The sequence below is a fragment of the Phyllopteryx taeniolatus genome, chromosome 1 (assembly GCF_024500385.1).
Source record: "Phyllopteryx taeniolatus isolate TA_2022b chromosome 1, UOR_Ptae_1.2, whole genome shotgun sequence".
NCBI lineage: Eukaryota > Metazoa > Chordata > Actinopteri > Syngnathiformes > Syngnathidae > Phyllopteryx > Phyllopteryx taeniolatus.
Genome location: NC_084502.1, coordinates 11870674 through 11893483, shown reverse-complemented (window position 1 = coordinate 11893483; position 22810 = coordinate 11870674). Strand labels below are relative to the sequence as shown.

At 43.5% G+C, this 22810-nt stretch overlaps 1 protein-coding gene across 2 annotated transcripts; it reads left to right on the top strand.

The window, feature by feature from the left end:
• The first annotated feature begins 86 nt into the window (after positions 1-86).
• kansl2 (KAT8 regulatory NSL complex subunit 2) lies at positions 87-21448 on the top strand. Of its 2 annotated transcripts, XM_061771790.1 has the most exons (11): positions 224-241; positions 1380-1467; positions 1553-1813; positions 4933-5105; positions 7485-7602; positions 13449-13612; positions 13695-13858; positions 18318-18414; positions 20721-20974; positions 21054-21245; positions 21319-21448. In XM_061771790.1, the coding sequence occupies exons 3-11, from the start codon at positions 1560-1562 to the stop codon at positions 21361-21363; spliced, it is 1461 nt and encodes a 486-aa protein (XP_061627774.1). In that variant the 5' UTR covers positions 224-241; positions 1380-1467; positions 1553-1559; the 3' UTR covers positions 21364-21448. The 2 variants fall into 2 exon arrangements, with proteins under 2 accessions (XP_061627765.1, XP_061627774.1); XM_061771781.1 differs by lacking the exon at positions 1380-1467 and having other exon boundaries at positions 87-241.
• Positions 21449-22810: the final 1362 nt, after the last annotated feature.

Below are 22810 nucleotides of genomic sequence, written 5' to 3'. Positions count from 1 at the left end.
TGTAAATGTGCTTCGTCATTTTCATTACAAGTGCAGTTTTGTTGGCGTAAACCACAAGAAACATTCGTTTTTGATAGGCAACCTTTTCCACAAGTGAGATCAGTTGTCGTGAGCCAATCAAAGCTTGTGGGGGGCGGGCTTGCGTGGACCGTGCGGCTGTTGGTTGTAGTTGGAGGCAGGCAGTTTGGTTGCGGCGCATTGTACTTCGGCAGCTAGGTTGCGGTGGACTACTACAAGGGAGGTACGTGACGTAGTTACTCGCTTCAAATAGACAGATAAACTCATTTTACGGTCATGGAACCATTTCATTGCCCTCCGTGAAAGGTTAGTATGCCTCACGGTGAGGGAATGCGCCAAGTGTTGGCTGCAAGCTGAAGATAAGCGTTAGCTACGATGAGCAACTCCCAAACAAAGATGGCGCCGCCATCAAGGAGTGACGCAGGCGCGTTATTAGGATTCCCACATAGTTTCTAGGCAGGACACGCGCCGCTGCACTATGATTGGCTGTTGTATCTTTGTAGGCCACGCCCTACCTCTTCCAGACGGGAGACGTGATTTATGTGTGGCTGCGTTAACAGCTGCAGCCCACTAACGCTGACCCAGCCTAATCCTACCATTAACCCATCCTAATCCACCTTCAGACCAAACCCTTGCCCTAAACCTAACCATAACATCTTTGTTTTTAATTTGGAACAAATGTGATGCATGTTTGGGATGGCGATCTCGTTACATGTGGGTAGCCTGCCCTTCCCGCGACGCAGGAGCCAATCATGTTGCAGCGGAGCCTGTCCTGCCTAGAAACTATGTGGGAATCCGAAAAACGCGACGCGAGCGGTAGAGGCGGGCGGAAGCTCGGCATCGGCGTGCTCCAAGCTTGGAGGAGAAGAAAGCCCTTTCCGTCCCCTTGCCTTTCTTTCACTCTTCTTGTTTTATATTCTTAATATAAATGAGTCTGCGTTTGTTCGCATACTTCCGCGTTCATCTAGAAGCGCCTGACACTACAAAGTGTGGCTGCTCTGTTTTCTAATTTTTTTTTTTTGTCTGGTTTTTGTAAGAGAAAAGTCAAAGTTGGAAAATTCATTTCGGCCGTCTGTATGTTTCACGTATATTGAGGACTGACAATAAATGCTAGCATACCGTCTGCGATGTGGCTCGTGGCTCGGCACAGTAGCTGGGAGTCACCGGACGAGCGGTCAGTGCGTCTGCCTCCCGTTTCTGACGTTCTGGTCAGACTCTCCGCTCTTGCACGTTCTCCCAGTGCTTGCGTGGTTTTCCGCGGGTACTCGGGCTTCCTCCCACATTCCAAAAACATCCACGTTAGCTTCATTGGAGAGTCTAAATTGTCAATCGGGGTGGCCCTTGCATTGGCTGGCGACCAGTCCAGGGTGTACCTCGCCTCTCGCCCAAAGTCAGCAGGGATGGGTTGCAGCACACCCGTGACCCAGTGAGGATAAGTTGCATAGAAAGGTGCTGTATAACTGAAATGGATTGTTATTTTTGCCTATTTAATCTGTCCGGCCTAAGTTGCACGTTGTCATGAAACTGTTTGCAGACTTGCGATGAACAGGATCCGAATCCACGTCCTGCCGAGCAGCCGGAACCGGCTGACGCAGCAGACGGCGCGTCCTCAGGAGGCGCAGACGTGCGCCTTCACGCAGCGGCCGTGCTCCCAACCACGTCTGGACGGCTTGGAGTTCTGCATCAAACACATTCTGGAGGACAAGAGCGCCCCGTACAAGCAATGCAATTACGTCTCCGCTAAGAATGGCAAACGCTGCCCCAACGCTGCGCCAAAGGTCGAGAGGAAAGACGGGTAAGCGAAGCGTTACGGGAAACGCTCCTCCGGTTCTCTACTGTTAGCATCCTGGGAACTGCCCTTCCCAATTGTTGCCAACTCGTGACCGCCTTTTATAGATGTTAAAAACAATCAAGAAAATCCGTTGTTTAAAAATGGCCCTACATCGAAAACATCATGTATATTACATTTTTATACATAGCGAGGGTTGCAAATAGTTTCCGTGGGATTTATGGGAATTAACTGGGAGTTGAGGGTAAATGACTGAAAAAGCAACATAAATCAATTTGATCAAACGCAGACGTCCATGCAAAATAATATAATTTCAACAGATTTATATGGAACTAGTACTGGGATCAAGTTTAAAATATTTTATGAAAAAAATACTTTCATTAAAGAACAAAAATGTGAGTGTTGTGTTCAATATAACCCTCCTGACTCCTAAAATTAACAAAAATCCAAAATGCCATGTAAAAATACCAACAGTCCAATACATAATGTTTCATGATAAGAAATTCATTCAAAATGCAAATAAAAGCAGAATCTTCCCTCAACCTTTTGCAATGGGCTCTTCATATTTAGCTGTACTTAGTCAGGATTATGCTCAAGTACACTTTATTGCCAAAAGTATTTGCTCACCTGCCTTGACTCACATATGATATGATGTGATGTGAAGTGATATCCCGTTCTAAATCCATATGGGTTCATATGATGATGGGATACCTTTCTGCAGCTGTAACAGATTCAACTCTTGTGGGAAGACTTTCAACAAGGTTCAGGAGTGACTTTATGGAACTTGTTGCCCATTCTTGCAGGAGCATATTTGTGAGGTCACAGACTGATGTCGGATGACAAGGCCAGGCTCACTGTCCGCTCCAAATCAGGCCAAAGGTGTTCTAAGGAGTCTGTGCAGGCCAGTCAGGTTCATCCACACCAAATTATCTCCTCCATGTCTTTATGAACCTTGCTTTGTGCACTGGTGCACAGACATGTTGGAACAGGAAGGCGTCATCCCCAAACTGTTTGCCTGCCCAAAATCTCTTGGTATGCTGAAGCATTCAGAGTTCCTTCCACTGGAGCTCAGGGGCGAATATTTTGGACATTTCCAACTTTGTGGGAACAGTTTGGAGACAGCCCTTTCCTCTTCCAACATGTCTGTGCACCAGTGCACAAACCAAGGTCCTTAAAGACACGGATCATAGTTTGTGGATGAACTTGACACAGAGTCCTGACCTCAACCCTATTGAATACTTTTGGGATGAATTTGAGCGGAGACTGAGAGCCAGGCCTTCTTGTCCAACATCAGTGTGTGAACTCACAAATTCCCATAAACACACTCCTAAACCTTGTGGAAACTTTGGAAAGCCTTTTCCGAAGAGTTTAAGCTGTTATAACTGCGGAGGGTGGACCAACGTCATATTGAACCATATGGATTAAGACTGGGATGTCACTCAAAATCATATCTGAGTCAAGGTTGGTGAGCCAATACTTTTGGCAATTTAGTGTATATTTTCATTTTTTAAAATTCAAGTTTCCTATTAAGAAGCCAGCCTTCAATTTAGTTCATTTGGGTATATTCCCAAAAATTCCCATAGAATAAACCTTTGTCCTCTGAGGTTGAAAATTGTCTTTGGCTCAGCACTGTAGAAGACAAACCTTTAATAGACACATTAAAAACGGAAGTCAGATATATTAAGAATTGGAATAAAAGTAAAGGTGAAATAAGATCTAGTACAATAAGCCAAACGTCAACGTGGAGAAGTTCAGGTTATAAAAATTGTTGAGTTGAGCATCGTGATGGCATTTGGTGTAAAGGATTTTTGAAGAATGACTTGTTTAGTGCAGGGCGATATATGGAGAAGCTCGATTCGATCGATATTTATTAAAGTTCGATGTGAAAAATGGTTTGTCGATCGTATTTTGTATACTATTCAGTCCGCTTGAGCGCTTGTTCCGTGGAGTGTGGGACACAAAGGGCGGAGACTCCACCCCCGCTACTGTTGCTCAACGGAGTCGCCACCAGCATGGAGGAAAAGAGAGATCCTAGCAAGCCTGAAATAGTTCCAAAAAAAAAGGGCACGTAACGTCTATTATTTGAAAATGGTGTGGCTACAGGCAAAATGACACAACAAACGACTGTCTTCTCAAGATGTATAAGAAAGACGTTGCAACGAAGACGGGCAACACTACAAACTTGTTCCAGCGCCTGAAGCTGTAGCACGGTGTCGAGGGTCAAGCGCGTCTCGCGCTAGAGAGAGCTACGACCGCCTCTGCCGCTCCTTCAACTTCCACAACACAAACTTACTTCCACAACACAAACTTACTTCCGATTCCTCCCACTCAAAATCGAAGCATTTATTGCTCAACTCCTCTGAGGTCGGCAGCTGATGCAAAGTTTTTGATCTGCGTTGTCGCTCAGCAATTTTTCCTGAGTTGTGTGCGTGGGTATCAACCACGAAGTGGGCAGTGGGCTTCGAGTAGCGCAGCTACGTCACGACTCTTGAAAATAATTGGATCATTTTCCTGCCTTTTGCCTTTCCTAAGCTATATTGCATTCAATTTATAAATGTGTAGACGTCAAATTTAGACCAGGTCACAGACTTATTTTGAGCTGTTATGCAAAAAAAAGGAGTTTGATGGCATGGGTCCGATCTTTAAGAAACTGAGTGTGACCGTAACTGCATGTATAAAAATGAAATAACATCGGATCACATGGAACTTCTGTTGTGCTGCAGTCATATTGGCGTTGACGAGACGCTGCTTCAAGTGACTTTTCCGTAACACCGAAAGCATATTGCTCGCCATGGTGTCCGCTGGCCAGAGACTGAGCAGCACTGGATTTGTTTATAGCGTAAACTAGTGGTACTCCCTGTCCCTTACCCAATTTGTTCCGTGTGGGAACTTGGTAAGTCTCTGGACCATAGCAAATAATGTGTAGATGAAGGCGGGTCATTTATTTTACTAGCTGTCTGCAACCCACTTCTTTACACCATGTGCCACTTGTATAGTGTTTCATGCAGCATTCATTCGGTTGTTACCGCATTCTTGAGGCATTTCCAAGTGTGATCTAGCAGTATGTGCCGTAACTACAAGTTTCTCACTCCCCGCTTTTGTCTGCTTTGTTTTTGTTTTTAAAGTGTGACATTCTGTGCCGAGCACGCCCGCAGGAATGCCATGGCCCTCCGCGCTCAGATGAGGAAGGCGTCGTCCGGTCCGTCGCCAGAGACGCTGCTGTCCCAGCTGAGCGGGTACAGCCGCGCAGAAACGCGCGGCCTCGATGGAGGTCGCTCCGAAGCGAGTCGTATTCTAGGTAAATGTTGCGCTTACGGCTGTCCGATGACTCGTCATGTCTTCATCTTCAGGGGCAGAAAGTTCGACATTTCGGGGCTCCACAGTAACCTTTGCACTTTTTCAGTCAGTAGCACCAGCATAAGATTTTGGCGCACCATTATTTTGAGGACATACAGCATGACTATGGCATACCATGCCCACGGTGGACACAGTCAATCTACTTATGTTAGGCTGCACTGGCTCATTGTCAAATCGTGGGCAAGAACACGGTCTACGAAAGTTGCCCGTGTTCCATCTGAAAGACATAATTGTCCTTTTGTCTTGTCCTGTATGTCTTCCTCTGCCTCTGTAGTCAAACTTCAACACCCAGTGCTCACTGAACTCACTCTTCACATCATTAGCCGCAAGTGTGATCAATTTTGAGTTGCGAGTTGCTCTCTTTGAGTTTGGCTTTTACTCCCTGTGCTTACTTACCGTTACGCACCGCAAGTGTCACATCCGAGTGCAAAATGTGTTTTAGTGGGTGAAAATGTGTTGGCAAGTTGGGTTTAACTCGGTGAAAAATGCTTAAGGTTCTCCCAAAAGAGTGATCCATTCAATAAGTGGTTTCTGGGCACTGAGGATTTGGCTCAGACAATTGGGTTTTTGGGTTTAGCAATTGAGAAATACTAATAATAGTAATGGAGTTAGTTTCAAAGCCTAACGCCACCGCGACGATGTGGTAACATTTTGGATTCAAGCGCGGGCATCCTGCTAACACCAACGAGCTGGCATGTCGAATTTGTAGGAAGTCGGAACAAAGACGACACAACTTAAACCCTCAAAGTGACAAAATCCGTTTTAAACACAACCATCCCCCCAATTTCTTCAGCTGGGAACAAAAAACACGGTGGGACATTTCCCGTTTCCTGTCATCTTGCAATTATGGTGCACTTTGCCCAACACTGCAAATACAAACGTGACCGCGTATATGGCGCACACATGCTCACATTATGTACAGCATCGCGTACTCGCTATTTTCACTAGATGTAGCCGTTGAACATGTTGACAAAGCAGCGTTTAAAGAAAGGCTGCAGACTTTTGAAAAGTAGGACTCACTGTTTCCATGACGTACAACCCGGGACTCATATAGTTTCAAGTGTAAAATGATCTATGGAGACACATTCACTCACTCATTCATTCATACATATTATATACTGTAGTTTAAGGCTTTGGTGAAAAAGCTTACAGGGTAAAGACGTGCAGTGTACGCCTACGTACGTATATGTATGCGTACACTGCTAAACGACAGAGTAAAAAAACAGACAAACTTCAATTTGTCTTTTATAAAGCAGTAAATTGTGTTGTTTTAATAAGCTGCTACTTCTGCAGCTATGTTATATGTTGTTATAATTGGGAACTACAAATGTTAAAATAACATTCATTCCGTCATTCATTTTCCGTACCGCTTATCCTTACTGGGGTCGCGAGGTTAAAATAATGTTTTTGTAAAATTATCGGTCAAATAAAAATGACATATCTACACACATTAACGTCACTATTTAATCAACAATCCCCCCCAAAAATGTCTACAGTGCCCATCATTTTGTCAATATTTTTTAAGTATGCTGACATCATGAGCACAAACCACCAAGTCATATTAGCCGTACTCACTTAGAACTCCCAAATCATTACAAGGGCAAATTCCTCTCTTCCCTCCACTATGCAGGAAATAAGAATATTCTAGCAATAAAGAAGAAAGAAAATGGTGCAGAATGGCAGTCATGTTTCTGTCAGACTGCCCCCTGCAGGGCAGCTGTGGCTGCACAAGTTGCTTACCACCACCAGCAGGTGTGACTCGAGAAGTGAATAAATAAGGCGAGAAATTGTAAAGCATCTTTGAGTTCCTTGAAAAGCACTAGATAAGTCAAATGCAGTATTATTTATTTTTATTGTTGTTGTTATTGAAAACCTCAGAACTGTGAGGCAGAGGTGCTAACCACTCAACCACCGTGATGCCCAGTTGATTTATTCTTCATTGTCCCCATCGTCAATCATGGAAACTTCAAAGTCACATGAACCCTCAGAGACCCTTTAGTCAGCAAAAACATCAGCTTTATAAACCGTTAAGGGCCTCTTGTTTCCCCATGTTTATTTAATTTTTTAAATTTTTATTTATTTATTTATTTTTAACCCAGAATTAACTAGATTTAATTATTTCTTTTTTTAAACTAACAACTCTTGTAATTAGTGACAGGAAGAAGTATGTAATTTTACACTTTCAAATGTGTAGGAACACTGGAGAAACTGGTCATACAAGGTTTTCATCATTGTCTCCTTGTTGTGTATTTTACTGTATTTTTGCTGAAGAATTTTCAGTTGCATGTGTGCGTAGTCATGTATGAAATGTGTTGTCCAGATGAGGACAGTCCAATGAGTGAGGAGGAGCAGGGTCCCCTGGTACTGGACCAGACGTGGAGAGGAGACCCTGAAAGTGAGGCCGACAGCATCGACAGCGACCACGAAGATCCTCTCAAGTAAGACAGATTATCCCACCCATGTTCATTCTCCAGCGCTAAGCAAAGCTCTAAGAACGGCCTCAGAAGCTCATATTGTTAGCAATGAAGTACTGGAGCACTTCCGCCATGGTTGCACAATTACCGTAATTTCTCGTGTATAATGCGCATCCCCCCCGACCCCCCCACAAAAATGTCCAAAATCAATGGTGCGCATTATACATAGGTATAGGGGAAAATGGAAGAAGAAAAAACTTTCCCATTTTATAAATGTGTGCTCTCATCTAGAGGTTATGAAAAAGCGGTACACGTTCATTTCAATATGCCACCACCACCTAGCGGTTATGAGAAAGGTGTACACTTTCATTCTAATATGCCAGCGCTACCTAGAGGCTATGAAAAAGGTGAGGCCTACACTTTCATTCCAATATGACGGGTACATATGACTGCATAATATGTACTCATAAGTTTACATACCCTGTCAGAATTTGTTAACTGTTTTTTAAAATTTTTTTAATATATATATATATATATATATATATACTGCGACTTACTGAACAACCACCATCATTAATTTCTTTATTCTTATGTTTTGTTCGATGATAAGGCTTTTCTGAAATGCTTGACCGTTTAATTTGAATCCCTTTAAAATTAAATGTTTCACCTGGCCCTTCATGTTTTCTTTAAACAATTGTACCCATCTTACAAATTCTCTCCGGGTAATCAAACATGAGCAGAACTGTGTTTTCTGATTTACTAAATAAAAGTAGGGCTGTGAATTTCAAAAGAGCAGCAAGTAAATAAAAATAAATTACATGTTCAAATGAAGTGCTTCAGAATAATTCTTTGAAAAAACTAACAAAATACAGATAATACTTCGTTTTGATTATATGGCTAGAAGCAAAATCATGCGTTGTAAAAATGCATTATACATAGGTAGAAGGGTTTTCCAGAATTTTGAGGTCACCTTTGGGGGTGCGTATTATACATGGGTGCGCAATATACACGCGAAATTCCGGTAAATCCACTGCACCAGGGTTGTTATAGTTTGGGATTTTTTTTTTTTTTTCAAATTCAGTTTAGTTTTAATTAATTTTAAAGCCAAGGTTTTTTTTGGTTTGTTTTTTAATTATTAGTTTTAATTTAGTTTTTATTAGTTTCAGTATTACTTTGCTTTTTAAACAGGGTAATTCTTGTATACAAGATTAAAGAAAAAAGGTCACAGTAAATATTGTGTGATTTAAAAACTCAACGAAAGAGATTTAAAAAGTGATGAACAACCATGCAGAAATCAAATAGAGGTACTTTTAAAACTGTTCCCAGACTTGAAATGAAACGACCAGACTTAGCTTTAATTTGAGAGTATTTATATACAGAGGTGGGTAGGAATCGCAGGGCACAGATAAACAAACAACCATTTGCACTCATATTCACACTTACGGACCATTTAGAGTCTTAAATGAACCTACCGCGCATGTTTTTGGGATGTGGGAGGAAACCGGAGTGCCCGGAGAAAACCCACCCAGACACGGGAAGAACATGCAGACACCACACAGGCGGGGCCGGGATTTGAACTCCGGTCCCCAGAACTGTGAGGCAGATGTGCTAACCAGTCGCCCACTGTGCCATTTATCAATTATTGCTTACTTATCATTTTTTTTCATGTGCCATCTGTTCAGACTAAGACTTGCGCTTTGGGCACTGTTTGCTCCAATCCAACGTAACCGCTAGTGACGTTTAACTCTAGTTCACCAATCAAACGACTGAAAGATACGCCAGCCCTGCTGATAGACGTGGCCATGTTGGGAAGGTCGTTGTTCCCATTGAAGGCAACGGCAAGCGACTGTGTTTACAACCCCAATTCCAATGAAGTTGGGACGTTGTGTTAAACATAAATAAAAACAGAATACAATGATTTGCAAATCATATTCATTTATCAACAACACCCAGAAACGCCGGCCATTTCTCTGGGCCCGAGCTCATCCAAGATGGACCGACGCAAAGTGGAAAAGTGTTCTGTGGTCCGACGAGTCCGCATTTCAAATTGTTTTTGGAAATTGTGGCCGTCGTGTCCTCCGGGCCAAAGAGGACAAAAAAACCTTCGGACAGTTATGGACGCAAAGTTCAAAAGCCAGCATCTGTGATGGTATGGGGCAGTGTTAGTGCCAATGGCATGGGTAACTTACACATCTGTGAAGGCACCATTCATGCTGAAAGGTACATACAGGTTTTGGAGAAACATGCTGCCATCCAAGCAACATCTTTTTCATGGACGCCCCTGCTTATTTCTGCACGTGTTACAACAGCGTGGCTTCGTAGTAAAAGAGTGTGCGTACTAGACTGGCCTGCCTGCAGTCCAGACCTGTCACCCATTGAAAATGTGTGGCGCATTATGAAGCGTAAAATACGACAACGGAGACCCCGGACTGTTGAACAGCTGAAGCTGTACATCGAGCAAGAATGGGAAAGAATTCTACTGACAAAGCTTCAACAATGAGTGTCCTCAGTTCCCAAACGTTTATTGAATGTTGTTAAAAGAAAAGGTGATGTAACACAGTGCTAAACATGACCCTGTCCCAGCTTTTTTGGAACGTGTTGCAGCCATACAATTCAAAGTTCATGAATATTTGCTCAAAACAAGGTTGATCAGTTTGAACATTAAATATCTTGTCTTTGTAGTGTATTCAATTAAATATAGGTTGAACTTGATTTGCAAATCATTGTATTCTGTTTTTATTTATGTTTAACACAACGTCCCAACTTCATTGGAATTGGGCTTGTAGTTTGCATTGATCGATAGCGCCTACCTGTGGGAAGAAGCTGGAAGAGGTGGTGACCAGGATGTGGATAGTGGAACAGGTTCCTTTGTGTTTATTGATGAGGTGATTGCTGACAAAAGAAGCTGAATTAATTCTCAAGGGTTTTGCTGGGCAATGTCTGCTCATATTCAACAAAATGCTTCAGAACACACTGGACGGTGATTCACAGAATGACTCGATGCATATTGCAACAGCAACCAAAGAGTTTTTGAAGGCAAAGAAGTGAAATGTGATGGAAATCAATTACCTGACCTGAATCTGACTGCACATACATTTGACCTGCTGAAGACAAAACTAAAGGGAAAATGCTCCAAGCAACAAGAACAAGGAAGTGAAAACAGTTTTGGTAGGGCATTACCAGGGATGAAATCCAGCCTCAGCAAATATGCGACTGCAAACGATGAGCAAACGTGTATTCAAAAGTCAGTTTGATTTAGGATTGTTCATTTGTTTGTCCCACTACTTGCGGTCCCTTCAAAAGTGGGAGTTTGCACACATATCAACTGTTGTAATTCCTACACCGTTCACCTTATTTGGATGTAATTAAATAGTACCCTCAAATTAAGCTAAAAGTCTGTGGTTAAAGCACATCTTGTTCGTTTCATTTTAAATCCATTGTGGTGGTGTTTAGAGCCAAAAACATGACAATTGTGTCCATGTCCCAGGATGGTTCACAAAATCCAGGGTTTGGTTTGTTTCTCGGTTTTGTGCTCGCCGTTTGCAGTTCGGTTCGGTACACATTGGCTCTGAAGAAAATCACAATTTACTTGAATAATAATGCAGTATTATTATTATTTTTTGTATTTAAATGATTTTTTTATTAATCAGAAATATATCTTGTCTATGTCAGTGGCATATAGTGACAGGCAGAACAATTAAATGCTCTTCCTTTGGAAGACAAAAGATACAATAAAGTTGTGTCCACCTGTTGCAATTCATACACAACAGAATAGGTCATGCCTTCCTGCAAATATTTCAGCTTTGTGTTCAATGCTTTTTACGATCTTTTTGTTTGGTGGTCAACCATTAGGTTTTTCTTCTGCAAAATATGTGCCTTGACTGAGCAAAGGTTGGAAAACACTGGTCTAAATCTCTAAATAAAAGCACAAGTTCTTAAATAAGTCTTATATAACATAGACATATTTCATAATTCATATCCAATAGGGGTAGATTATCTAATGAAAATTATGCGTGAATCAACTTAGCTCATGCATAACATTGGTCTCTTTGGTCATGGGACCAAGGACACTATTCTCATCTTTTGGGCTCTAAACGCCACCACAATGGATTTGAATTAAAACAAATAAGATGTGTTTTAACTGCAGACGTTCAGCTTTCATCCGAGGGTATTTCCATCCACATCGGGTAAACTGCGTAGGAAGTATATCTACCACTTTAACCGCGTATCCTTGCTGAAGTAGGCCAAACTTATTTTTCCTATGCTACAATGTTGCCAGGGAGCCAATAAAATGATAAGAACAATGGTAATGGGATGGTAAAGGTGTTGGGAAATGTAGTTTTCTCTGTAAAATCACAACACATTGACAGCGCCACGAACAAGCATGGTGGCAACACTGGCACGTTCTAGGGTGCGTTCAGAAATCTCCTCAGAGCACTGTTGGAATGTACACTCTCAAGAGTAGCGTTGGAGTGTCAGATTGAATTCCCACAACCGTACGCGCCGTGAGTGCGCGTGCCTCGGAACCAAACGGGACACACGTGGACCAAACCGTTTTGACGGTTGTCAAAAAACGCTCCATCCCTAATAGATAGATAGATAGAGTTTGTGTTTACCTCCTGTATCTGCAGTGAAAGTCTGTTTTTGTTGCGTCCAGGATTATTGTGACAAAGCTTTTGAAGTTTTCCTTTTGTTGTTTTGCTGCAGTTCAGTCTTCTGTGTGCCAAAGAGCCAAAGTCCTCATCTGTTTTCACATCTGCCTTTCTTGGTAGCATCTAGTCGGTAGCTGTCTTAGTCATCTCCGTGGGTAACGCGTAGCAACAAAAAACGGCTTCACACATGTTACAAAACTTATGCTCAGCAGCAAAACAGAGACGCTGCCCAATGCCGTCACTTATACTTACTTTCCTTGTTCCGTTCGGCTGTACCGAAATAAATACATTTAAAATCAACGCCGAAAGCTCATGTATGAAATTAATTGACAGAGATGAAAAGGAAGGGAATTTTCTCTTGATAGTTTTGTAAACGTCAAATCTCGTTTGTTAGTTATCGTTTTTTAAAACCGCCTGTTTTTTCAATTTTAATTTTAGTTATTGCCTTCGTTTTCGTTAACTAGGATAGCCTTGCTCTTAACAATTTGCCCCACCATTCCATTTCAGTTGCTTGATTAGCTACCCATTCATTTTCTAGTGAATGGTTGTCATGAGTCTAAAATCAGTGATAGATATCACTGATCAATTACAGTCCAGTAAACCCTCGCTATTCACGGGGGTTAGGGACCAATGGACGCCCCCCAGTTACTTATGTTTAGATCGTAAATGTACCAGGTACTCTGATCCCAAAACACTTGAATATGGTTTTAACCTTATATCCCTTTCTCAGTTTACCACTTAGCTTTCACCTCACCTGCTTGTCGGACCCCTACTCTAATCTTCCACGGTACTGCTGTTCGCTGTCAAGCCAGCTGGCTATCAGTTGGTGGCCAATGCTAGCTACTTCTCTGCTAACATGGCGCCATCCTAGGGCGTTACAGAAAGAGCACAAAAGTATGCAGATAGGCTGGTTTTGATTTTCAGTGAATAGTTTTACAGAAACATTTGCTACTAGGTGAGTTGGTGAATGGTGATTGGCAAATCAGCTGGGGTTTATCGTCATAATCTTTACGCCGTCATTCAATAAAATATGCGGCGCCTGAAAACCATTTTTTCCCCCGATAAGAACAGCAGGCGTCAAGAGTTTTTCCATTGCAGCAAGTCACCGGTTGCGTGAAGGTCAGTCGAGCAAGTGTGTGGCGTACCTAATGTGGCCTGCGATGAGTTTGCCATAAAGAAGCGTCGAGGTGCGGCCCCTAAATTTGTGCACCCCTGCAGACATGCTGGCGTGTACACGGCAGAGGAGGTGGCGCTCTTCACTCGAGATAAACTCATCAGGCTCCAGTCCCTCTACATTGACCAGTTCAAACGCCTGCAGCATCTGCTGAAGGAGAAGAAGCGCAGATATCTGCACAACCGCAAAGTCGAGCACGAAACCATCGGTAAATATTGAGTCGTCATCAATCGGCAGTCCCATCTCGCGAGATGTCACCGACCCGACCGTGTGTTTGTACTTGGACACAGGAAGCAGTCTTCTGACAGGACCTGAAGGCCTGTCTGTAAAGGAGAGGGAGAATCTGAAAAAGCTCAAAGCTCTCCGTCGCTACCGCCGCCGCTACGGTGTGGAAGCTCTGCTGCACCGGCAGCTGAGAGAGCGAAGGCAGACGGTGACAGACGGAGCTCCTCAGGTACTCAACTGATTTTTTTACATGCCGTTCGCCATTCACTCCATCAACCCGTAGCGACACACTTTCTACTACCTACCGTGACACATACACTGTCGGGTGCCTAAACTTGTCCGACTTGCGTGTTGGCATTTCTCTCCCTCATAATAGACGTGACAAGCTCGAGATTCACCCCCAAAGCTTGATGTTCTGTTAAAAAATTGCTGATCTCAAATCCAAAGCGATGCAACGCAGCCATCTACAAGGGTCTGTTATTTGGTTTAGAACCTGCACTCCACAGACAAGCTGGGCGCGACGAGAGAACCTCTTCCACGCCTACCTGTTGAAAAACGTACTTGACGAATATAAACGTCGGTGGCAGTTAGGGTTAGGAATCTGTGGCATGAGGCCGATGCGATACATACCTAGATACACAGATTATGATTCGATTAAAAAACTAAATCTTTAAGGGTGGAACGGTACAATTCGCTTCAGTATGGGATCGATCGATTCGAATCATGAAGCACCTTAATTTGACTTAACCCAATTCTATAAATTGACATTTGTCTCACCATATTTTAAAATATCTGTGAGAATTGTTGCTTTATGGCATAGATAAACAAAATATATTTTACATCTATATTTTCAAATTTCAAAATTTAAATAGACCACAACAATTTATTTTATAGAGAAAATCTCAACAAACAATAGTATTTTTATTTATTAAACAATGGCACTGCTTGCTGAGTGCTGACTTTTTGAACTTGAAGTCGTGATGACCAGGTTAGCGCTACCGGCTGATTGGACATACCTGGCCGTGTGTCCTCTCCACAGGGACGTGCACAGACATTTTGGGGGGCAGAGGCTGAAGTGAGGAAAAAAGGGCACATCATTTATTCCTGAATAAATAGGACATCTCTGACTTACCCATTTATTTCAGTACACTTACATAGTTGTTGGCTATTCCGCGGATTTCATCTAAATAATATGGCCACAGAGAAACACTTTTTTTTCTATAACATTGACTGGGTTTATCACAAGTAAGCAAGAACAAAAGAAGCCGTGACACCGTGTGTGTTTTGTATACTACTAGTCTGTAGTGAATATTCAGAATAACTGACTGCACCAGGGAGCGGTACATCGAAATGTGTTTGTTTTTGCACATGACAATACATTAATTATTGCTGTTATTGAAATAAATGGTACTTTAAAGTAAATCTAATCGTCACACAAAAATGAATGAAAAATGAAAAAGACTGTTCTCTCCATAAATAAGCAAACCAACCCATCCCCGAAACAGCAATTAGGCCAATGTTCAGTTGTAACGGTTAGGTTCATTGCATTCTACATTCCTTTTGCTCATTTTGTACATTTCCCTGAAAAAGACTCCAGAGACATAAAAATCACTGCAAAAATATTTGAGAACATGGGATCAATCCAACTTTTCCATCCATCCATTTTCAGAAGCGCTTCTTCTCAATTGAGTTGCGGGTGCGCTGGCACCTATCCCAGGTGACTTCAGGTGAGAGGCAGGGGACACCCCGAACTGGTTGCCAGCCAATCGTAGGGCAAGGCGACTTTTTAAAAATGAAATTACAATAAAATGTCTTGAACTCTTGTTACTAACTTTCTCTCTGCTTTGTATCTTTCTTTTTGTTTGGAACTGTTTTGCGGGCGGGGGAGCGGGAGCGTCTTTCAGAGTGCATTGAGCGGGATCTCCCGACCAGCGATTAGAGTTTTCTTTTTCTTTTAGTTCATATTTGACAGGGACGTTGTATCAAACCAAGAATGCATATGTGATAGAGGGAAATTCATTTATAAAATAAATAAATGGAAATTTAAAAAAAAGTCCCAGAAAAAGGGTGTACACGTGCCTGCCTCTCGGCAGTTTCTTTTTGGGGTCGCAAAGTACCCACACTGGAACAGATAAGTGGACTGTGAGGACTCTGAGGTATATCGCCCATGGAAATTGCCGAGATGTACCCACCTTTGCCATATTGTCTGCATGTTCACAATCTGCGGGGCACATTTCGACACTGGGGCTGGCGGCGGACTTGCGTTCAGGTACGTACCGCGACATTGCATTTAGTGTTTACAACTGTCGGGGGAAATGTAGCGTGTGTGAACACACTTCTTTGCTATCGCTGTGACCACGGAAGTACGTCTGCGGCGCACAGCGCTGTTAAAGCTGTGCAAAAAAATATTAGCCAAAAGTATTCATAGCAACCAATTCTTGAGTGAGTTCTTTTATGTCAGGAAAAGCCAATGAAGTTCCAGTTGTATGCCGCTTATTGGCAAGAAGTAACAACGCGTTGGAGACACAGTTTCACGATTGCCTAAACAAAGGGGAGCTATCTAGCTTATACTCTGAGTAGGGTGGAAGGTGCCAGAAAATGCCACTCTTTATAAGGCACAGAACAGATGTTATAACCTTCGGAAATCAGCCCAGACAAATGACTTAGACTTGTCAATCTTTTCTGTTCCTTCTCCCAGGCTACGCCTGTCTAGATCTCACACAACCTTCTTTATCTATTTCGATATGCAGGCATTATATCTTTATAAAAAGATATCGGCGCGAGAGCTCTCGCACTTGTTTTAAGAGATGAAAACTGTAAAGCCGATTCTTAGCCTTGCAATATCCGTTCCACCGCCCTACAACCGATGTAGCTAAGGATTCTTGGCTGATTTTGTATTGATTATGGAGTTTGCTCCCGATACAGTCGTATCTCTAGCCTTTATGAACGGATATCCGGTCGCAACGGTTTGTCGTTCCCAACACTCGTGGCAGTGAATGGTTGGATTCCAGTTGATGAAAATAAACGTCCACGGCAGTGAATCAGTTGATAAGACCAGGTCGTAGGATTCATGGTAGATGGGTAAAAGGGCTATGGGTTAGGTTGAAATAAACATAAAAACAGTGAGGGAAAAAAAGCAATGCAACACAATAAAAACCCATCATATGAAGGACAATTCATTTAAAAAGTGTTGAGCAGCCAAACTGCAGAAATTCTAAGTTTGATTCTTGTTTTGCCACAAAACAAGTGACTGATTGATTGGTATACAGGATGATCGTTTCCCTCACCACACTGGACAACAAAAACACCCTATTGTGACTAGACTCCAAACCTACATTTTAGAACTGAAGCCTTTTGGACTTAGGGTGAAATGTCTTTAACAAACGAGCAGTCCAGTTGCAGCAATTTAACATTTTCAGATTATAAATGTTGCTCTCAGTTCTCATCTTGGGCGGATCGTCGCTTGTAATTGGACTGTTTTTCCAACTTTGTTGCAATGTTAATTTCTTTAGTCATCTGATTTCTCGCTCGATTATACAGGGCCGTGTCCCTTCTCCGATATGCGTCCTCCTTAGCCGGCCGGAGTTGCTTAAGTTTGGCAGTGAACCACGGCTTGTTGTTGTTGAATGTGTTGACTTTGTACACACACCTCTCCACAGAAACTGATATAGGATGTGACAGTGTCCGTATATTCATCCAGGCTGCCAGCTGAATTTTCAAAGACGCTCCAGTCTGTGCAGTCTAGACAGCGTGGAAGTTCCATCTTTGCTTCATTGGTCCACGTTTTCACCGTTTTCACTGTAGGCTTTGCGCATTTAAGTTCTTGCCTGTACGTCGGCATCAAGTGAATTAAGCAGTGATCAGACGAGCCCAGGGCTGCACGAGGTTTGGCACGGTATGCGTTATTTAGCGTAGTGTAGCAGGGGTCTAAAATTTTATTTTCCCTGGCGGGACAGTCGATGTACTGCTTGTATTTCGGGAGTTCGTGGTTGAGTTTAATGAAATCATTGAAATCCCATCCCTCCCTCGTTTCTTCCAGTGTCCCCCAGAGCTCTTTCTTGGGCCCCCTCCTCCTATCCATCACCTACATCATACCTCTTAAAAATACTTTCCGTAAATTTCTTAGTCCCAGTAACATTTTTCGAGGTACAAGCTCCTCACCATGATGCTCCTCATTTCCAATCTTTCTGTCGACATGACTCGCTCTCGTCATTCCATCGAGTGACACAGGCCCCCGCTGAGAAAGTGCTTCATATGCACCAGTGCCAGCATTTTAAATATAAAAATTGCAGACGATCAGGGGAATAATCGTGCCAAAGTCGTATTAAAATTGGATTAATTGTGCAGCCCTATGAGTACCACATTGAAAAGATTGAAAAATGTATTCTCCACCGACTGAGAAATCAGCAACCGGGGCAATCTGCGTTTTCTTTGGCAATCGCACCATGTTGTTTGTGGTTCAATGAACTAATGCAATTGCGGTCATTTCCCGTTAAGAACGCCAGGAGTGGCATTCATTTGTTCGCATCGTCCAGTTCAGCCGTGTCGTGCGGTGCGTGACTGGCTTTACCCGCAGGACAGCCACCACAGAAGAAGGCTTATTGCGGCATTCTGAAGTGGAAGTTGTCAAAAAAATAATAATAATAATAAAAAAATAAAATACTTTGTTGCTGTTCCCCATTTTTTAGGTGCACCCGCGAGCGGCGCAGGAGAAATGCATTTCCTTCATGGATGGAAGTCGATGCTGCAATCCCTGCCTTCCCCTGACCCGGCACTGCGTCTCCCGTATCCTCACAAAAGACGCAAAACCTTCGGCCCCCATCGTGACCGCTCACTTGTAGTAGCTTCCGCTTTTAATGGGAGCTCACATGATCTCCTTCCTGCGGTCTGTTGGTTTGCCCTCACCAGCCAAAGGATAAAACCAATTCAGTTGGAAGGCACACTCACTTTTTTTCTTTGTTTTTTTGGTGTGGCTTTTCATTTGAGATCAGCATGGCATAATACACTCAAGTAGTTACATCACTTACCATACAGTAAGACACAGTCGGTCTTCATGATAACCTTTATTGAGCCAATTAAGGCACATATTTTACGTTGGAATAATAATCTCAAGGCACATCACCCAACAAAAATGTGGTATGTACATTGTCATGTTTTCATACAGTAATTGACAATATTTGGGAAAATGTGTACACGTGGAAAACTTAATTGCAGGACAGTGCTCACGTGGAGCTATTTATCACAAATGTGTGTGCCCTTTTTAATTCATAACCTTAACTATAATCACCTACATGGCTGCGATCAAAGGTTTACACACTTTGTTTGGCCTTCTAATGTACACGCGTTTACACACAAACACAAGTGTGAATGGCTTTTAAGGCAGTGTTTTAAAAGCTTTTTTTAAGGCTATGTTTTCACACGTTGCTGGTTTGATTGGAAGTAGTGTTCGTGTACACACAGAAAATGAGGTTCTTGGCTCTCGAGACCCGACCCCTGCGTGTCATCCATGGCTGCGCTGGCTACTGTCAAAACACCTGCCAGAAAACCGAGTTGAAATTTATAGATCGAGAAAAAGATATTTAATGATATGGTAATGGACATACTTTGATCAAGTAGAAAATGTAGACCAATAAGGATTTCAGCCATAACTGCCAGGCAGCTTGGTCAGGATGCAAAGAAAAACCCACAAGTAACTTCCGCTGAAAGTCTTCTCTGCAAAAAAGTGATTTTTCCGGATCACTGGTTTTCTTAGAAGAATGGTACACATCCTACAAATTCTGCTCTTGTGTGGAAACTTGCGAGTATCGCTGTATACTGAAATAATGATAATTTCATCTCGGTTTACTCGATGTGTAATGCCGGCCTGTCTGTTTGAACACAAAGCTGTTCTTCTCTTGTGAATGGCACATGTAATTGAACCTTCTTCCATCGAGCGGAAGAGAATTTCATGAGCGACGTGACGAGGTTTCCCAAAAATGTCAGTCTGACAGAATTGCCAGGTCCGGTTGGATTAGCCACTCGTGGACCAAGATAGTTCCCCTTTTGTAGAGAGTGAAGAATGCGCGAATGACTGCATTCACAATTATTCATCATTCCTTACTCCTAATCACAAGATTGTTCTGCCTGTAACGATATGTCAGTGGCATAGAGAGATGACCAAAGATACATTGTGTAGTAAATTTAAAATATTAAATCAAATCTTACTTTTTCAACTAAGTGCAAGTGACGCAACTTTTGGCAATCACTGCACTAAAGTCGTTATAGGACTTAGCACAGAAAGACAAATTTGGTTTTCCAGTAGAGGGCTCTATGCAGAGTTGCATAAACTGTTTTTGTATTTTAATGAAATATTTGTTGTTTTTTTAAGAAAACTTTGTTCCGATCAGGCCTTTCTGTTTGACAATCATATTTGGGGCCTTTTACTTTGATCTCTGCTCATGGTCACTTTCAATCACACGGGTGTCATCACACTTGTAGAGTTGCAACATTACAAGAGGTCGCCGTCTTTGTGGAATTTTCTCAAAAACATGGAATGAGCGCTTGAAACGCCTTGAAAATCCAACGCAACAAATCAGTTCACAGTCGATGACTGACGCAATAAAGTTCCAATTGGTGTTTTTAGGGCAAGTGACGCCGTTTGAAGCATGACGGTCCTTTCCACGCATCGACTCTGAGAACCCCTTGGAATTTCGGCCCGTACGAGCTTCTTGGCGGATATTTTGAACAGAAACTTGTCAGCCAGTGTGAGAAGGGCTTCCCCAAGTAGCAGACACAAGGAGCCAAGAGATAGGTTGTGAAAGATTCAAGTTCTAATGTTTCACTCTAATTTGAAGGCGTTTTTTGACCAGATTTTCCAGTGGCGATATCACAAAAACAACAAAAAACACACACACACACACAACTCTATTTCTCTGGAACCTATCATCTGATTTTCCCAAATTCTGACTGCGTTATACTCTGGTTGAAGTGGCCATTCCAACCAAACTGTCATTATTGGTTCATCTACTACAGGGCTGCGCTGCGTTTCCTCTCTCGCACTTTCCAACTGAGTGGTTCAGACTCCTTGTCATCCTTGACAGTCGCACCCTCAGACATCTTCCAGGACAGCAACCAGGTTCTTTTCAGGAGCTGCCCGGGAACCAAGGACATCCCGTGCGAACGTACAGTGCACATGGGCCAGTCGGACGACCCCCGCTGCCCGCTTCACCTCCCCCTGCCTCCCCCCATGTACCAGCCGGAGCAGGAGCCCCCCCCACAGGAGCATCTGACCCCCACCGGCAGAGACCTGTACCTGAGCGCCGCCGAGCTCCAGCCCACCGAAAGCCTACCCCTGGAGTTCAGTGACGTGCGTGGAACGGGGTCTGTCTGCGGCGTGACTCGATGCCACGGTTGCAGGTTAACGTGCCGATCCACCTGTTCTACAGGACCTGGACGTGGAAGGAGACGGGACGCAGGGTCCTCCATCCCCCCTACAGTTTGACACGGCCCTGGCCCTCGAGGACCAGACCATCCGTGCGATCGCCGAGGCCCCGATGGACCTCCTGACCGCTGACGACCCGGATCAGGTCGACCTGGACGCGTCGGGACAGGACATCGACGACATTGTGGACGAGCAGGTTTGGCTCAGTCGGTCGCTTGGGTTCGCTTCTGACCCGCTTCTTTGACGACGACGCCGTATTTTTCCCGCAGGTTGCGTCCGAGGCGGCTGTGGCCAAAGAAGACGCTCCCAGATGAAGAAAGCGTTTTCAAGTGTGCCGAGTGTTCACCGGCTGCTCTTTGATTGCTCCTGTCTGCTCGCAATAAACTCTGCACTCATCCAGTTTGTTGTTTTTTGAATATGAATATACTTTAGGAACTCTTGTTTGCTATTTGTGGGATTGGGGAGCAAGCTAGTAACTGACACCCCCTGTAAAAATTGCCTACAATAATTGAAACTACAGGAAGTCCTCGATTTACGAATGAGTTCCGTTCCTACGCTGGCGACGTAACGCGATTTTACGCGTAAGTCGGATTCCACCGTTAAAGTGGAAATACTTCTGTTACGGGTATTGTCCCACGTGATTGTGACAGCAAGCTCAGTGTGTGCGTCGATGTGTGAGTGAGACGGGACTGCGAAGGAAGAAGGAGTGCGCACAGTAGCAAGTGTAGTGACGGCGAGCGGGGAAGAGTAGCGATTAGCGGAGGACCCGTTGACGTCGAAAGTGCAGAGGAGCTCATAAAGCCGGTAAAGCGGCAAATCGGTGCTTGGCGCCTTAATGGTTGCCGCCACCCAGCTCAGCTGCGCGACGAGAGAAGGGAGTTAACCCCGAGGAGGACGACCTCGGCCCTGGAGAAGGCGTCTCCCCTGCGTCTCCCGGCCACGGTCAGGTGACCGTAGCAGGAAAGGGTTAACACTTCGTATAAAGAAATTAAAATAAAAAAATAAGATGCTGTACTGACCATCACTGCTGAGCGCGTCGTAACTCGAGGACTTCCTGTATATATACACGCCAAAGAACAATCCCCAAAATATATTTGAAACTCATTTTACAATATGAAATGGCTTACAGAAGATTATTTGGAAAGGAAATGCACAAATGGTGACTTGCTCATGACTTATAACGTTAACAACCCAGACTAAACTAGCTTCTCCCTCAATATACAAAGATTTGAGAACATTTGTGATGTATCACTTCAAATACTTCCTCGACACTGATGTACTACTATCCTTTTCGACGGGGCTTTGTGGCACCTCACGGCTTCAAACCGAAAATAGTTCCATTTTCTTTGGTCTTCCTCTCGCTCTCTTGCCTGGCAGCTCCATCCTCAGCATCCTTCCACCAATATACTCACTCTCTCTCCTGGATGTGTCCAAACCATCGAAGTCTGCTCTCTCTTACTTTGTCTCCAAAACATCGAACCGTGGCTGTCCCGCTGATGAGTTCATTTCTAATTTGATCCAACCTGCTCACTCCGAGAGCGAACCTCAACATCTTCATTTGCTCTGCTTCCTGTTGTCTGTTCAGTGCCACTGTCTCTAATCCGTCCATCATGGCTGGCCTCACCACTGTGTCATAAACTTTGCCCTTCATCCTAGCAGAGACTCTTCTGTCACATAACACACCTGACACCTTCCTCCACCCGTTCCAACCCGTTTCTTCACTTCCTGACCACACTCACCGTTGCTCTGGACGGTTGACCC